We start from the raw sequence: 14,035 nt of genomic DNA on the forward strand, positions 1-14,035 counted from the left end.
ATGATCTCTTTCCTTCTGCTAACTTTAGGATTTGTTTGTTCTTTCTCTCGTTGCTTTAGGTGTAAGGTTAGATTGTTTATTTGTGGTTTTTCTTGTTTCTTGAGGTAGGATTGTATTGCTATAAACTTTCCCCTTAGAACCGTTTTGCTGCATCCCATAGGTTTTGGGTCATTTCATATCGTTATCATGTGTTTCTAGGCATTTTTTAATTTCATCTTTGAGGTCTTCAGCAATCTCTTGGTTATTTAGTAATGTATTCTTTAGCCTCCATGTATTTGTGTTTTTTACAGTTTTTTCCTGTAATTTATTTCCAATCTCATAGTGTTGTGGTCAGAAAAGATGCTTGATATGATTTCAATTTTCTTAAATTTACCAAGGCTTGATTTGTGACCCAAGATGTGATCTATCCTGGAGAATGTTCCATGAACCCTTGAGAAGAAAGTGTATTCTGCTGTTTTTAGATGGAATGTCCTATAAATATCAATTAAGTCCATCTTGTTTAATGTATCATTTAAAGCTGTGTTTCCTTATTTATTTTCATTTTGGATGATCTGTCCATTGGTGTAAGTGGGGTGTTAAAGTCCCTTACTATTATTGTGTTACTGTTGATTTCTCCTTTCATGGTTGTTAGTATTTGCCTTGTGTATTGAAGTGCTCCTATGTTGGGTGCATAAACATTTATAACTGTTATATCTTCTTCTTGGATTGATCCTTTGATCATTATGTAGTGTCCCTCCTTATCTCTTGTAACATTCATTATTTTAAAGTCTATTTTATCTGATACGAATATTGCTACTCCAGCTTTCTTTTGATTTCCATTTGCATGGAATATCTTTTTCCATCCCTTCACTTTCAGTGTGTATGTGTCCATAGGTCTGAAGTGGGTCTCTTGTAGACAGCATATAGATGGGTCTTGTTTTTATATGCATTCAGCCAGTCTGTGTCTTTTGTTTGGGCATTTAATCCATTTACATTCAAGGTTATTATTGATATGTGTGTTCCTATTACAGTTTTCTTAATTGTTTTGGGTTTGTTTTTGTGCGTCTTTTTCTTTTCTTGTGTTTCCCGCCTAGAGAAGTTTCTTCAGCATTTGTTGTAAAACTGTTTTGGTGGTCCTGAATTCTCTTAGCTTTCAATTGTCTGAAAATCTTTTAATTTCTCTGTCGTATCTGAATGAGATCCTTGCTGGATAGAGTAATCTTGGTTGTAGGTTTTTCTCTTTTATCACTTTAAGTATATCCTGCCACTCCCTTCTGACCTTCAGAGTTTCTGCTGAAAAATCAGCTGATAATCTTATTGGGATTCCTTTGTATGTTATTTTTTGTTTTTCCCTTGCTGCTTTTAATATTTTTTGTGTGTGTTTAATTTTTGTTAGTTTGATTAATATGTGTCTTGGTGTGTTTCTCCTAGGGTTTATCATGTATGGGACTCTCTGCACTCCTGGACTTGGGTGACTGTTTCCTTTCCCATGTTAGGGAAGTTTTCCACTATAATGTCTTCAAATATTTTCTCAGTCCCTTTCTTTTTCTCTTCTTCTTCTGGGACCCATATAGTTCAAATGTTGGTGTGTTTAGTGTTGTCCCAGTGGTCTCTGAGATTGTCTTCAATTCTTTTCATTCTCTTTTCGTTATTCTGCTCCTCCGCAGTTATTTCCACCATTTTGTCTTCCAGCTCACTTATTCGTGCTTCTGCCTCTGTTATTCTGTTATTGATTCCCTCTAGTGTATTTTTCATTTCAGTTACTGTGTTGTTCATCTCTGTTTTTTTGTTCTTTAGTTCTTCTAGATCTTTGTTAAACATTTCTTGTATTTTCTCAATCTGTGCCTCCATTTTTTTCCCGAGATTCTGGATCATTTTTACTATCATTACTCTGAATTCTTTTTCAGGTAGAGTGCCTATTTCCTCTTCAAGTTTTTGGTCTTGTAGGTTTTTACCTTGCTGCTTCATCTGTGACATAATTTTCTGCCATCTCATTTTTTTTTTTTTAATGAGTAGGATTGTGTTCCTGTCTTACTGGTTGTTTGGCCTGAGGCTTCCAACTCTGGAGTTTGTAGGCTGTTGGGTAGAATTGGGTCTTGGTGCTGAGATGAGGACCTCTGTGAGACCTCACTCCAATGAATATTCCCTGGGGTCTGAGGTTCTCTGTTAGTCCAGTGGTTCAGACTCGGAGCTCCCGCTGCAGAGCCGGCCAAACCCCCAGCTAGTGAACGAAGATCCGGTTCACTTGGGGGTTCTTCCCATCTCCTTGGGTGTCAGGGTTCCCCACCAGTGGCCAGCAGGTGCCCTAATTGTAGGGAGACACTAACTCAGGACAAGGAATTTTAAAAAGCTATTGTACCCAGAATAGCCAACACAATATTGAAGGAGAAGAACAAAGTTGGAGGACGGAAATTACCTGACTTCAAGAATTACCATAAAGGTACAGTAGTTAAGACAGTGTGGTATTGGTGAAAGAATAGGCACACAGATCAATGAAACAGAACAGAAAGCCCAGAATAGATACACATAAGTATAGCCAACTGATCTTTGACCAAAGAGGAAAGGCAATACAATGGAAAGAAAAGATAGTCTTTCCAACAAATGGTACTGGAACAACTGAATATTTATGGGAAAAATAAAGAATGTAGATACAGACCTTACACTTTTCAGAAAAATTAACTCAAAATGGATCACAAACCTCAATGTAAGATGCAGAACTATAAAACTCATAGAAGACAACACAGGAGAAAATCTAGAGGATATTGGGTATGATGATGACTTTTTAGATTTAACATCAAAGGCATGATCTATTGAAAGAAATAATTGATAAGCCAGACTTCATGACAATTAAAAAGTTATACCATATTGATACTGTATGACCCAGAAATTTCACTCCTGGATGTATAGCCAAAAAAACCAAAAACACTAATTCTAAAAGGTACATGTACCCCAATGTTCATAGCAGCATTATTTACAATTGCCAAGATATGGAACCAACCTAAGTGTCCATCAACAGATAAACGGATAAAGAAAATATGGTGTATATATACAATAGAATACTGCTCAGCCAAAAATAAAAATGAAAATTTGCCATTTGCAGCAAAATGGATGGATTTGGAGGGCATTATGCTAAGTGAAATAAGTCAGACAGAGAAAGACATGTACTGTGTATCACTTATATGTGGAATCTAAAAATACAAAAAACTAGTGAATATAACAAAAGAAGAAGCAAACTTACAGATATAGAGAACAAACTAGTGGCTACCAGTGAGGAGAGGGAACGTAGGAGGGGCCGTGTAGAGGATTAAGAGATACAAACTATTAGGTATAGAATAAGCTACAAGAATATATTGTACAATTGGAATATAGCCAATTTTTATAATTACTGTAAATGGAGTATAATCTTTAAAAATTATGAATCACTATATTGTACATATTTAACTTATATAATATTGTACAGCAACTATACTTCAATAAAAAATAATTTAAAAAAACACAAAAAAACTTATTCCCTATGAAAGACATTGTCAATAGAATGAGAAGTCAAGTCACAGACTGGAGAAAATATTTGCAAAAGACATATCTGGTAAAGGACTCATCCAATATATAAAAATATCTCTTAAAACTCAACAATAAGGAAACAAACAACATAATTTTTAAAAATGGGCAAAAGACTTAACAGATACCTCACCAAAGAGATATACAGAGGGCAAATAAGCATGTAAGAAGATACTCAACATTATATATTAAGGAACTTCCAATTAAAACATCAATGAGATACCACCACAAAACTATTGAATAGCTAAAATCCAAAACATTGATACTACCAAATGCTAGCAAAGATGTGGAGCAACAAGTATTCTCATTCAGTGTTGGTGAGAATGCACAATAGTTCATCCACTTTGGAAGATAGTTTGGCAGTTTCTTACAAAACTAAATATGCTGTAACCATATGGTCCATAACTGCACTCCTTGGTATTTACCCAAAGGAGTTGAATAATTATATCCACACAGAAATCTGCATGCAGATGTTTATAGCAGCTTTATTCATAATAGCCCAAACTTGAAGGCAAACAAGATGTTCTTCAGTAGATGAATGGATGAATAAATTGCAGTATATCCAGACAATAGAATATTATTCAGCACTAAAAAGAAATTAGTTATCGAGCCGTGAACAGACATGGAGAAAACCTAAATGTGTATTACTAAGTGAAAAAAGCCAATCTGAAAAGGCTACATGCTCTGATTACAACTGTATGACATTCTGGAAAGGGAAAAAGTATGGAGACAGTAAAAAAAATCCGGCGTTTCCAGGGATTAGAGGGTTGGGAGAAATGAATAAGCAGAGCACATAAGATTTTTAGAGTGATGAAACTATTCTGCATGATACATAATGGTGGGTACATGTCATTGTACACTCATCCAAACCCACAGAATGTACAACACCAAGAGTGAATCCTAATGTAAACTATGGACTTTGGGGGATAATGATTTGTCAGTATGGGTTCACTGATTGTAACAAATGTACTAGTGGTGCAGGATGTTGATCTGGAAGAGGCTGTGCATATATCTGTGTGAGGATTTGGGAACTCTGCACTTTGAGTTCAATTTTGCTGTGAACCTAAAACTACTCTACAAAAATAAAGTTTATTAAAGAAAAAGCTATAAAAATATGCTTAAGGATTTAAAATAAATAAGAATACAATAAGGAAAGTAATGAAAGCTACATATAGGACCAAATAGAACTTCTAGAGCTGAAATACATAATACATGAAATGAAAAATTTGCTGTTTGGGTTTAACAGAATACTAAAAACTGAAGAAGATCAGTGAACTCAAAGACAAGCAAGAGGAACATTCCAAACTGGAGTACAAAGATAAACAAGGCCAAAAAAAAAAAAAAAAAAAAAAGAGCCTCAGTGACCTGTGTCACAAGATCATGTGATTTAATATGCATGTAATTGGAATTGTAGTACTAGAATAAAGAGGAGGGAAAGCAGAAAAATATTTGAAGAAAGAGTAGCTAGAAATTTTCCATACTTGAAAAAAATCTTTAAACCAACAATTATAAGAAGCTCAATGAAACCCAAGCAAGAGAAACACAATGAAAACCATATTGAGGCACATTATAAGTAATATATCAAAAAAAGAATGTTAAAAAGTTGCCAGAAAAAACACGTTACATTTAGGGAAGAAAGCTAATAATGCCCTTATTTCTTAACAGAAGCCAGAAGACAGTGCAATAACATTTTTACTGTGCTAAAAAATTCTATATGTAGAGAAAATATCCTTCAAAAATCAAGGTGAAATAAAAACATGTTCAGACAAACAAAAACTGAGAGAATTCATTGCTAGCAGACCAGCACTGTAAAAAATATTAAAGGAAATTCTTCAGACTGATGGAAAATAATAATAGAAACCAGAATCTAAACAAAGAAATGGAGAATGCTAGAATTTGAAAATGTGAGTAAAAGTAAGAGACATTTCTCACCATTTTAAATTTCTTTAAAGATAATTAATTGACAATATAATTCTATATTTTATATGGCAAAGCAAAGGACCTAGAATAACTAAGTCAACTTTGAAACAGAAGAATAAAGTTGAAGGACTTACCCCACCAGATTACAAGTGACTATAAAGCTACAGTAATCAAGGCAGTGTGGTATTTGTCTAAGGATAGACATATAGATGATTGAAACAGGGTAGTGAGTCCAGAAATAAACACAGACCTATATGGTCAATTGATTTTTAACAAACATGCCAAGGTGATTCAATAGAGGAAGGCTGATCTTTTAAAATTGGTACTGAAACAATTGGATATCCATATGGGCAGAAAAATGAAGATCAACTGTCACCTCATATCATATGTATAAATTAACTCAGAATGGGCCATAGATTTAAATGTAAAAATTAAAACTATAAAGTTTTAGAAGAAGATATAAGAAAAATTATTTGTGATCTTAGCGTAAGAAAAGATACTTAATACACAAAAAATCCCAAGGCATAAAGGAAAAAAATATGACTTTTGCAATAGTTAAAACACCTGCTCTTTGAATAACACTGTTAGGAAAAAAATGCAAGGCAACAGACTAGAAAAATATGTTTACAATACATACATCTGACTAAAGACTTAAGTTTTGAATATGTAATGGACATTTATTTACAGCCTAATAAAAAGAAGATAAACAGACTAATGAAAAAATAGACAAAAGATTGTAAAGCAATTATACTCTAATAAAGATGTTAAAAAAATTAGACAAAAGGTTTGAACAGGAACTTCACCCAACAAATAGACACCTGAAAATGTACTAAACATAGTCATCAAGGAAATGCAAGTTAAAATCAATACACTAGCCGGAATGGCTGAAATTAAAAAGACTGACAAAACCAAGTGTTAGCAAAAACATGGAGCAGCTTGGGTTTTTCATATATTGCTGTGTGAGTATAAAATTGTACAACCCAGATGTCTGCTAGGAAGTTCCTTAAAATGTTAAACACAGATCCATCCAATGACCCAATAATCCTTTTCCTGGATATTTACCCCAGAGAAAAAAATATGTCCACAAAAAAGACTTATATAAGAATGCTCATTACAGCTTTATTCATAATAACCCCAAACTAGAAAAAGCCCAGGTATCCATCAGTAGGTCAATGCTTAAACAAATGCTGGAGCACTACTCAGCAATAAAACTGAGTGCACTACTTGTATACATAATAACCTTGATGGATTTCAAAAACATTGTTAAGTGAAAGAATTCAGACACAAAAGAATGCATACCAATGGGCCCATTTTCATGATATGCTATAACCAACAAAACTACTCCAAGGTTTTAGAAATTAAACCAGTGCCTGCCTATGGTAGATTAGGTTTGACTGGAAAGTAGCATGAGGAAACTTTTTCGGTTGATGGATATATTCTGCATCTTGATTGGATTGTTGGTTACATCAGTGTGTATATTTATCAAAACTCATCAAACTGTACAGCTAAAATCTATGCATGTCAATGATTGTAATTTTCTTCACAATTAAAAAATGCTGTGGTATTTATATTATCTGGGATTCATTTAAAGAGTGATATACCACTGTTATTTTTTAACAGCTTTATTGAAGTATAAGTGACAATAAACTGCCAATGCTTAAGGCATACAATTCAAAAGCTTTGATATATCACCACAATCAATGAATATATACAATTATATATAATGATATATATGTATATCTCAAATGTTTTTTTCATGTCTTTTATAATCCTTCCTTCTTGTTCCTCTTTGCCCCTCTCCTATCCTTAAGAAGCCACTGATTTGCTTTATATCCTTAGATAGATTAGTAGTTTGCATTTTCTAGAATTTTATATAAATGTACATTATGTACTCTTTTTTATCTAGCTTCTCTTCCTCAGCAAAATTATTAAAATCAAAATTATTATTTCAGATTCACTCATGTGGTTGCATGTATCAGTTGTTCACTCTTTTTTATTACTGACTAGTATTCCATTGTATGAATATCCTATACTATGTTTATCCTTTCACCTGTTGATTTATATTTGTTTCTAGTCTGGGGCCATTACAAATAAAGTTGGTAAAAATATTGGTATACAAGTCTTTGTATGGGCATTTGCATTCATTTTTCTTGGGTCAGTACCTAGGAGTGGAATGGGTGGATCACATGTGAGATACAAATTTAACTTTCTTCTTTTCTCTATGCTTTCTAAGCAGTGCTTTAGCTGAAACTCATAAGATTTGATATGTTGTATTTTCAGTTCATTAAAATATATTTTAAAATTTCTCTTGAGACTTCGTTGACCCATGTGTTGTTATAAATGTGTTAATATACAAATATTTTGGAATTTTCTAGCTATCTTTCTCTTATTTCTAATTTAATTCCATTGTGGTCTAAAGTCATTTTATGGTCCATAATATGGTCCATCTTAAAGAATGTGCTATGGTACTTGAGAAGAACATATATTCTGGTGTTTTTGAATAGAATGTTCTATAAATGTTGGTTAGGTCAAGTTGGTTGATAGTGATGTTCAGGTCATCTGATTTTCTGCCTACTTGTTCTACCAGTTATTGAGAGAGGAGTGTTGAAATCTCCAATTATAATTGTGTATTTATGTCTCCTTTCAGAGCTATTGGTTTTGGTTGTTTATTTGTTTCATGTATTTTGAAGTTGTTAGGTACATACATATTTTGGTTTGTTATAATTCTTGGAGAATCAATTGCTGAGTTTGCTAATTTATGCAGGCAGAGATCTGAGGAATATAGGTGGAAATGGGTATTAAGGGTATAGGATAATGATGGAAGGAATATAAAGTCAGATCAGGTCAAAGTTAATATGGTTCCGCTGAGCAGAGATTCTGGGTACAGTGTTGTAGTTTAAGGATTAGAGATGGCTTTAAGAATTTTTTATTTGGTTGGCTGATAATGGACCAAAATGTGGCCTTTACTAAGTGGAGCTGAAGTATCAGAACTGTCTTGGTATACTATAAAGAAAGGTATCCAAAGGCGTAGGGACGTTCTAACGTTAGAGCGGACTTATCATGATGACCTGCCTGGTCACTCCAGGAGGGTCCAGATAACATACCTTTCACCACAATTGTGAGAAATAAACTTGTGAGGGAGAGCCCCAACATCCTTGAAGAGCTCTGTGGTCACTCTTCTGTAGGTCAGAATTTATAGTGAGAGCTGCTGCCTCTGAACTGGGGCCTTAAATACAATAAGAGTAATTGGATCCTGAAGGTGAGGGGGCTAAAGGGCAGCATTTAATTGCCAGAGGAAATGTAGGTGTGTTTACCATAATGGGGACAAGGCAGTAATGAGAATAGTCTGACTTGCAGAGACCCAGGGCACTAGCTAGTTGATTATGATGTCCTTAGAAGAGAAATTGGTAGGGGGTGTATTAGTTTGCTAGGACTGCCATAACAAAATACCACAAACTGAGTGGCTTAAACAATAGAAATTTACTTCCTCACAGTTCTGGGGGCAGGAAGTCCAAGATCCAGGTGCCAGCAACATTGGTTTCCTCTGAGGCCTCTCTCCTTGGCTTGCAGATGGCCACCCTCTTGCTGCCTCTTTACACGGTCTTTTCTCTGTGTGTGTGCATCCCTTGTCTCTCTTGATGTGTCTAAATTTCCTCTTCTTATAAGGATACCAATCATATTGGATTGGGACCCACACTAATAGCCTAATTTTACCTTAATCACCTCTTTAAAGCCCTTGTCTCAAAATACTGTTACATTCTGAGGTACTACATTCTTAGGGCTTCAATATATGAATTTTGGGGAGAAATGATTCAGCCCATAATAGACAAATTATAGACAAATTCTTAATCTGTGTAAGCAGTAGAGTTATAGGTCAAGTGTTTCTAACTTGAAACACTAAAAAACAAAGTCCCATCCCCTTAACCTATTCCTATTCTTGAGCCAGTTTATAGAACCAGAACTTCTTGAATAAAGGGGAGACTGGGTCCCTTTGAGAATGTATCATGCTACACGGCCAAGAATGTATACTGTTAGTGTTTATCCCAGCTTTCCCCATAGGGATCTATAGCCTTTTACTAGGGTGACTGTGCATTGCGGATAAGGAAATAATCAGAAATTTCAGGGATTACTGAACAGTGGCTCTGAGTTCACACTAGCTCTGGGAGACCCAAAACATCACTGGGGTCTACAAGTCAGAGTAAGGACTTGTAAAAGTCAGGTGATCTACAGAATTTTAGATCAGTTTCATCTCACAGTGTGTCCGCTGAATCATCCTGTGGTTATTTCCCCTGTTCCAGAATGTATACTTGAAACAGAAATATTCAGAAACTGGCAGAATCCCCACATGTGATTCTTGACCTCTGGAGTGAGGGCTAATATGGGAGGAAAAGGCGAAGTGGAAGCCACTAGAGCTGCCTATACCTATGAAAATGGTACATCATAGCAATACCACCTTTCTGGAGGGATTTCAGAGATTAATGCTACCACCAAGGACTTGAAATATGCAGGAATTTTTGACTCTCACCATTCAACTCATCTGTTTAGCTTACATAGAAAACACACGGATCCTAGAGAAAAACAGTGGATTGTTGTAAACTTAACCACGTGGTGACTCCAATTGCAGCTGTTGTTTCAGATAGGGTTTCACTGCCTGAGCAAATTAACATATCTCGTGGTACCTGGTGTGTAACTATTGATATGACAAATGTGCTTTTTTCCCTCAATACCTGTTGGTAAAACCACCAGAAGCTATTTGCTTTCAGCTGGTCAGGTTAGCAGTACACCTTCACGGTTCTGCTTCATGTCATAATTTAGTCTGCAGGGAGCTTTCCCTTCAGCAGAACATCACACTGGTCCATTACATTGATGGTATTGTGCTGATTGGACCTAGTGAACAGGAAGTAGACTTAGCTGGTAAGACATTTGCATGTCAGAGGGTGAGAAATAAATCTGACAAAATTTCAGGGGCCTTCCACCTCGGTGAAATTTCAAAGGGTCCAGTGGCAATGGAATATGTCAAGATATATACCTTCTAAGGTGAAGGATACATTGTTGCATCTGGTTCCCCTTCAACCAAAAAAAAAAAAAGAGACACAATGCCTAGTGGACGTCTTTGCATTTTAGAGGCAACATATTCCTCATTTGGATGAGTCCTCTGGTCCATTTACTGAGTGGTCTGAAAAACCAATAGCTTTGAGTGGGGCCTAGAATGACAGAAGATTCTGTAACAGGCTCAGGCAGCTATTCAGGGTACCCAGTCCCTTGGGCCATATGACCCAGCAGATCCAATGATGGCTGAAGTGTCAGTGGTAGATAGAGATGCCCTTTGGAGACTTTGGTAGATTCCTGTAGGTATAGAGCACAATGATCTTCTTTTTAATTTGACTTAATTTTAGAACCAGAACCTGAAGAACCTGAAGACTTTTTAGTAGGTGAAAAACTTGAAGAGGTAAAAGAAGAGGCTAAGAAGGAAGAGGAAGAAGAAACAGAAGTAGGTTCAGAACAATCAACAATACCAGCCAATTTGGAACGACTTTGGTCCTTTTCCTGTGACTTAACCAAAGGCCTTAATGTGAGCAGCCTTGCCTGGAATAAAAAAAATCCAGTAAGTTATCAAACATTTTAGTAATTCTGTCTCGAGCATTTAAGGGCACTTGTCAAGTACTAATAAAAACTTTTTTTTCTCAGCTATTAGGCAAGGGCTTTAAATGGACATAACCCCTAGTTTTAAAATTCCTCTAAAAACAAGTTTATGTTTTTAAAAGGGGAAAATGCAAACAGTTACAAAATGATGGTTTTCTCCTTTAATATGAAAATGTCACCATTTTTATTTTAGGAGATGTACTTGGGACATGGCATTCTCTGAATCCACATGAGATATTAAGTGAACAAGAAGATAGTATATATTTATTTAGTTTAACATGGTACCAAACTCATGTGCCCAAATTTGTATTCTCTTTAAAGTAATCATATTTGGAAGTATATACTTAATCCAGTGACCCTGAACATGTGCAAAATAATTTTGAGATTCCTTAAAATGCTATAACTACTAATAGCAGCAAATACTTAAAACAGCACCTACTATGTACCAGACACTATTGTAAATGTTTTACTTGTATTATCACAACTCTACTATTTTCCTCATTATGTTGATGAGGAAACTGAAGCACAGAAAGGATAAATAACTTGCCCAAAGTTATATAACCAGTAAGTGAAACAGAATTCAAACCCAGACATCTGGCTCCAGAGTTCTTGCTTTTAACTACTGCACGGCTAAGAATCATCCTGAGGAGAATTAGATGAATCATCAAGTGGGAGAATGGTATGTTTGTTTGTCAAAAAGAGATGATTATAGAGTAATGAGACTTATTTTTTCCTGTGGTTTATAAACTCATTCTGAAGACATGATTCTCCACTAGTAATTTCAAAATCTTTTGTGTAATGGCAGTATCTTTGGAATAAATATTTGGTGTATTTTTAAAATGGTCAAAACTAATTTGTTTAAATTGTCTTGTATTGTATTTTAAGAATTAGCCTTATTATTTTATTGCTACACCTTATAAGGTACTGTGCCCAAGCATGATAGTTGTTATGGCTATTAAACGGGTGAATGGAGTCAAAAGGTACAAACTTCCAGTTATAAAATAAATAATTCATGCTGTAATGTGCAGCATGGTGACTATAGTTAATAATACTGCATTGCATATTTAAGAGTTGATAAGACAGTAGATCTTAAAAGTTCTCATCACAAGAAAAAAATTCTGTAACTATGTATAGTGATGCATATTAACTAGACTTTTTGTGGTGATCATTTCACAATATATACAAATATTGAATCATTATGTTGTACACATGAAACTAATATAATGTATGTCAATTATACCTCAATAAAAAAATTAATGCTAAAAAAACCTAAAAAAATCATTTTTGTTGAAACCTAAATTACACAATTCTTAAATTATATATATTATTTTTGAATAAAATAGAATACTTTTAGTATGGATTTGTCTTTATAAAACTATTTGGGAACATCTTGTAGATAAGTGAAATTTAATAAATCAATAATAACCATGTAATAAGGACAGATGAATCATTTTAAGAAACTGGATATACTAGCATTTAAACATTATTATTGCTATTGAGAATAAGATTAATTTTGAATGAAGCTAAAAAATATATGACGGGTGCCATCTATCATATTTATTAATTCATTCTACAAATATTTATTGAACATTAACTCTGTGCCAGGAACTCTGTTAAAGCGCTGGAGATATAGTAGTAATTTAGTCACACATAGATACTGACCATATAATACTTTCCTATGTGCTTTAATAAAGAAAATAAATAATGCTGTGGGAACATATAAGAGAGGCTTGTGAATGCTTCTTAGAGGAAGTGACGCCTATGCTGAGCCTAGAAGAGATGAATAGGAGTTTGTCAATGTCAAGATAAAAAGGGTAGTGGTGAAGAGTATTTTAAGGCAGAGGGAATTGTGGAGACACGATGTTGGCTTGAAGGTAAGGTGGTGACAGGACTGTGTTTGTAATATTTCTGATTACAGAGAAGAGACAGGGTGTGGTCGATCATTAAACTTTTGTCCATACATCCTTATACAGTTGATCTTGAACAACAAGGGGGTTGGGATGCCAACCCCCCATGCAAATGAAAATCCAAGTATAACTTTTGACTCCCCCAAAACTTAACTACTAATGCCTATAGTAGTTGACTGGAAGCCTTGCCAATAACATAGTCAATTAACACATATCTTGTGTGTGATATGTATTATATACTGTATTCTTACAATAAAGTAAGCTAGAGAAAAGAAAATGTTATTAAGGAAATCATCAGAGAAAATACATTTATAGTACTGTATTTATCAATACCATTAAGCTTATGTCATCTGTTTAACAGATGAATACTCTGTCAGTACCTGCATCAATACTGTCTTATATGATACAAAACACTGTTGATGTTACATGTATTACTAACACCAGACATCAAAAATGAAAATATCATGTGAAAAATAAATTCATATTTATTTACAGGTATAATGATTTATGCATTGATAATGAAGAAGCAGCAATATGATTGCTTTATGGTAGCCTAGTGTAATTGATATGATTGCTTCAGTATAGCCTAGCCTATAAACTAATGAGTGAATTATTATAAAGTTTTTATGACATACAGTATTACAGTCATATTCATAATACAATATTGGAAACACTGTTACATTAAAAAAAAAAAAACCTACTTATCTGTGATGATAGGCTGATATGCAGTTTCTCCAATTATGAGAGAGAGGCATACTGTATGGTAATGTAGTTCTTTGAAAGCAAAGCTATAAAACAGTAAGAAAACTCACATATTATTAATTTTATACTGAATATCACTTATGCCTATATGAGGATAGACTACTATCTACATATATTTTATGCATTCATGACAAATCTTAATTTTTTTGATATTTCTAGGTTATGCAGTTTGTGAAATTTTCAAATTATCTCAAATCTCTAAAAAAATTTCAATGTATTTATTTAAAAGAATCCATGTATAAGTGGACCTGCACAGTTCAAACCTG

At 34.3% G+C, this 14,035-nt stretch overlaps 1 protein-coding gene across 1 annotated transcript in view; it reads left to right on the forward strand.

Moving 5' to 3' along the window:
* The window catches only part of DNAI4 (dynein axonemal intermediate chain 4), a gene marked incomplete at both ends in the record, with an annotated part of 124,091 nt that overhangs the window by 86,604 nt on the left and 23,452 nt on the right, over positions 1 to 14,035 (forward strand). The window contains 1 exon segment of the mRNA XM_082666033.1: positions 10,854 to 11,062. Coding sequence (XP_082522159.1) covers positions 10,854 to 11,062 — 209 coding nt within the window.

This window comes from Grampus griseus (genome assembly GCF_964374135.1).
Source record: "Grampus griseus genome assembly, chromosome: 1".
In the NCBI taxonomy this organism is placed as follows: Eukaryota; Metazoa; Chordata; class Mammalia; order Artiodactyla; family Delphinidae; genus Grampus; species Grampus griseus.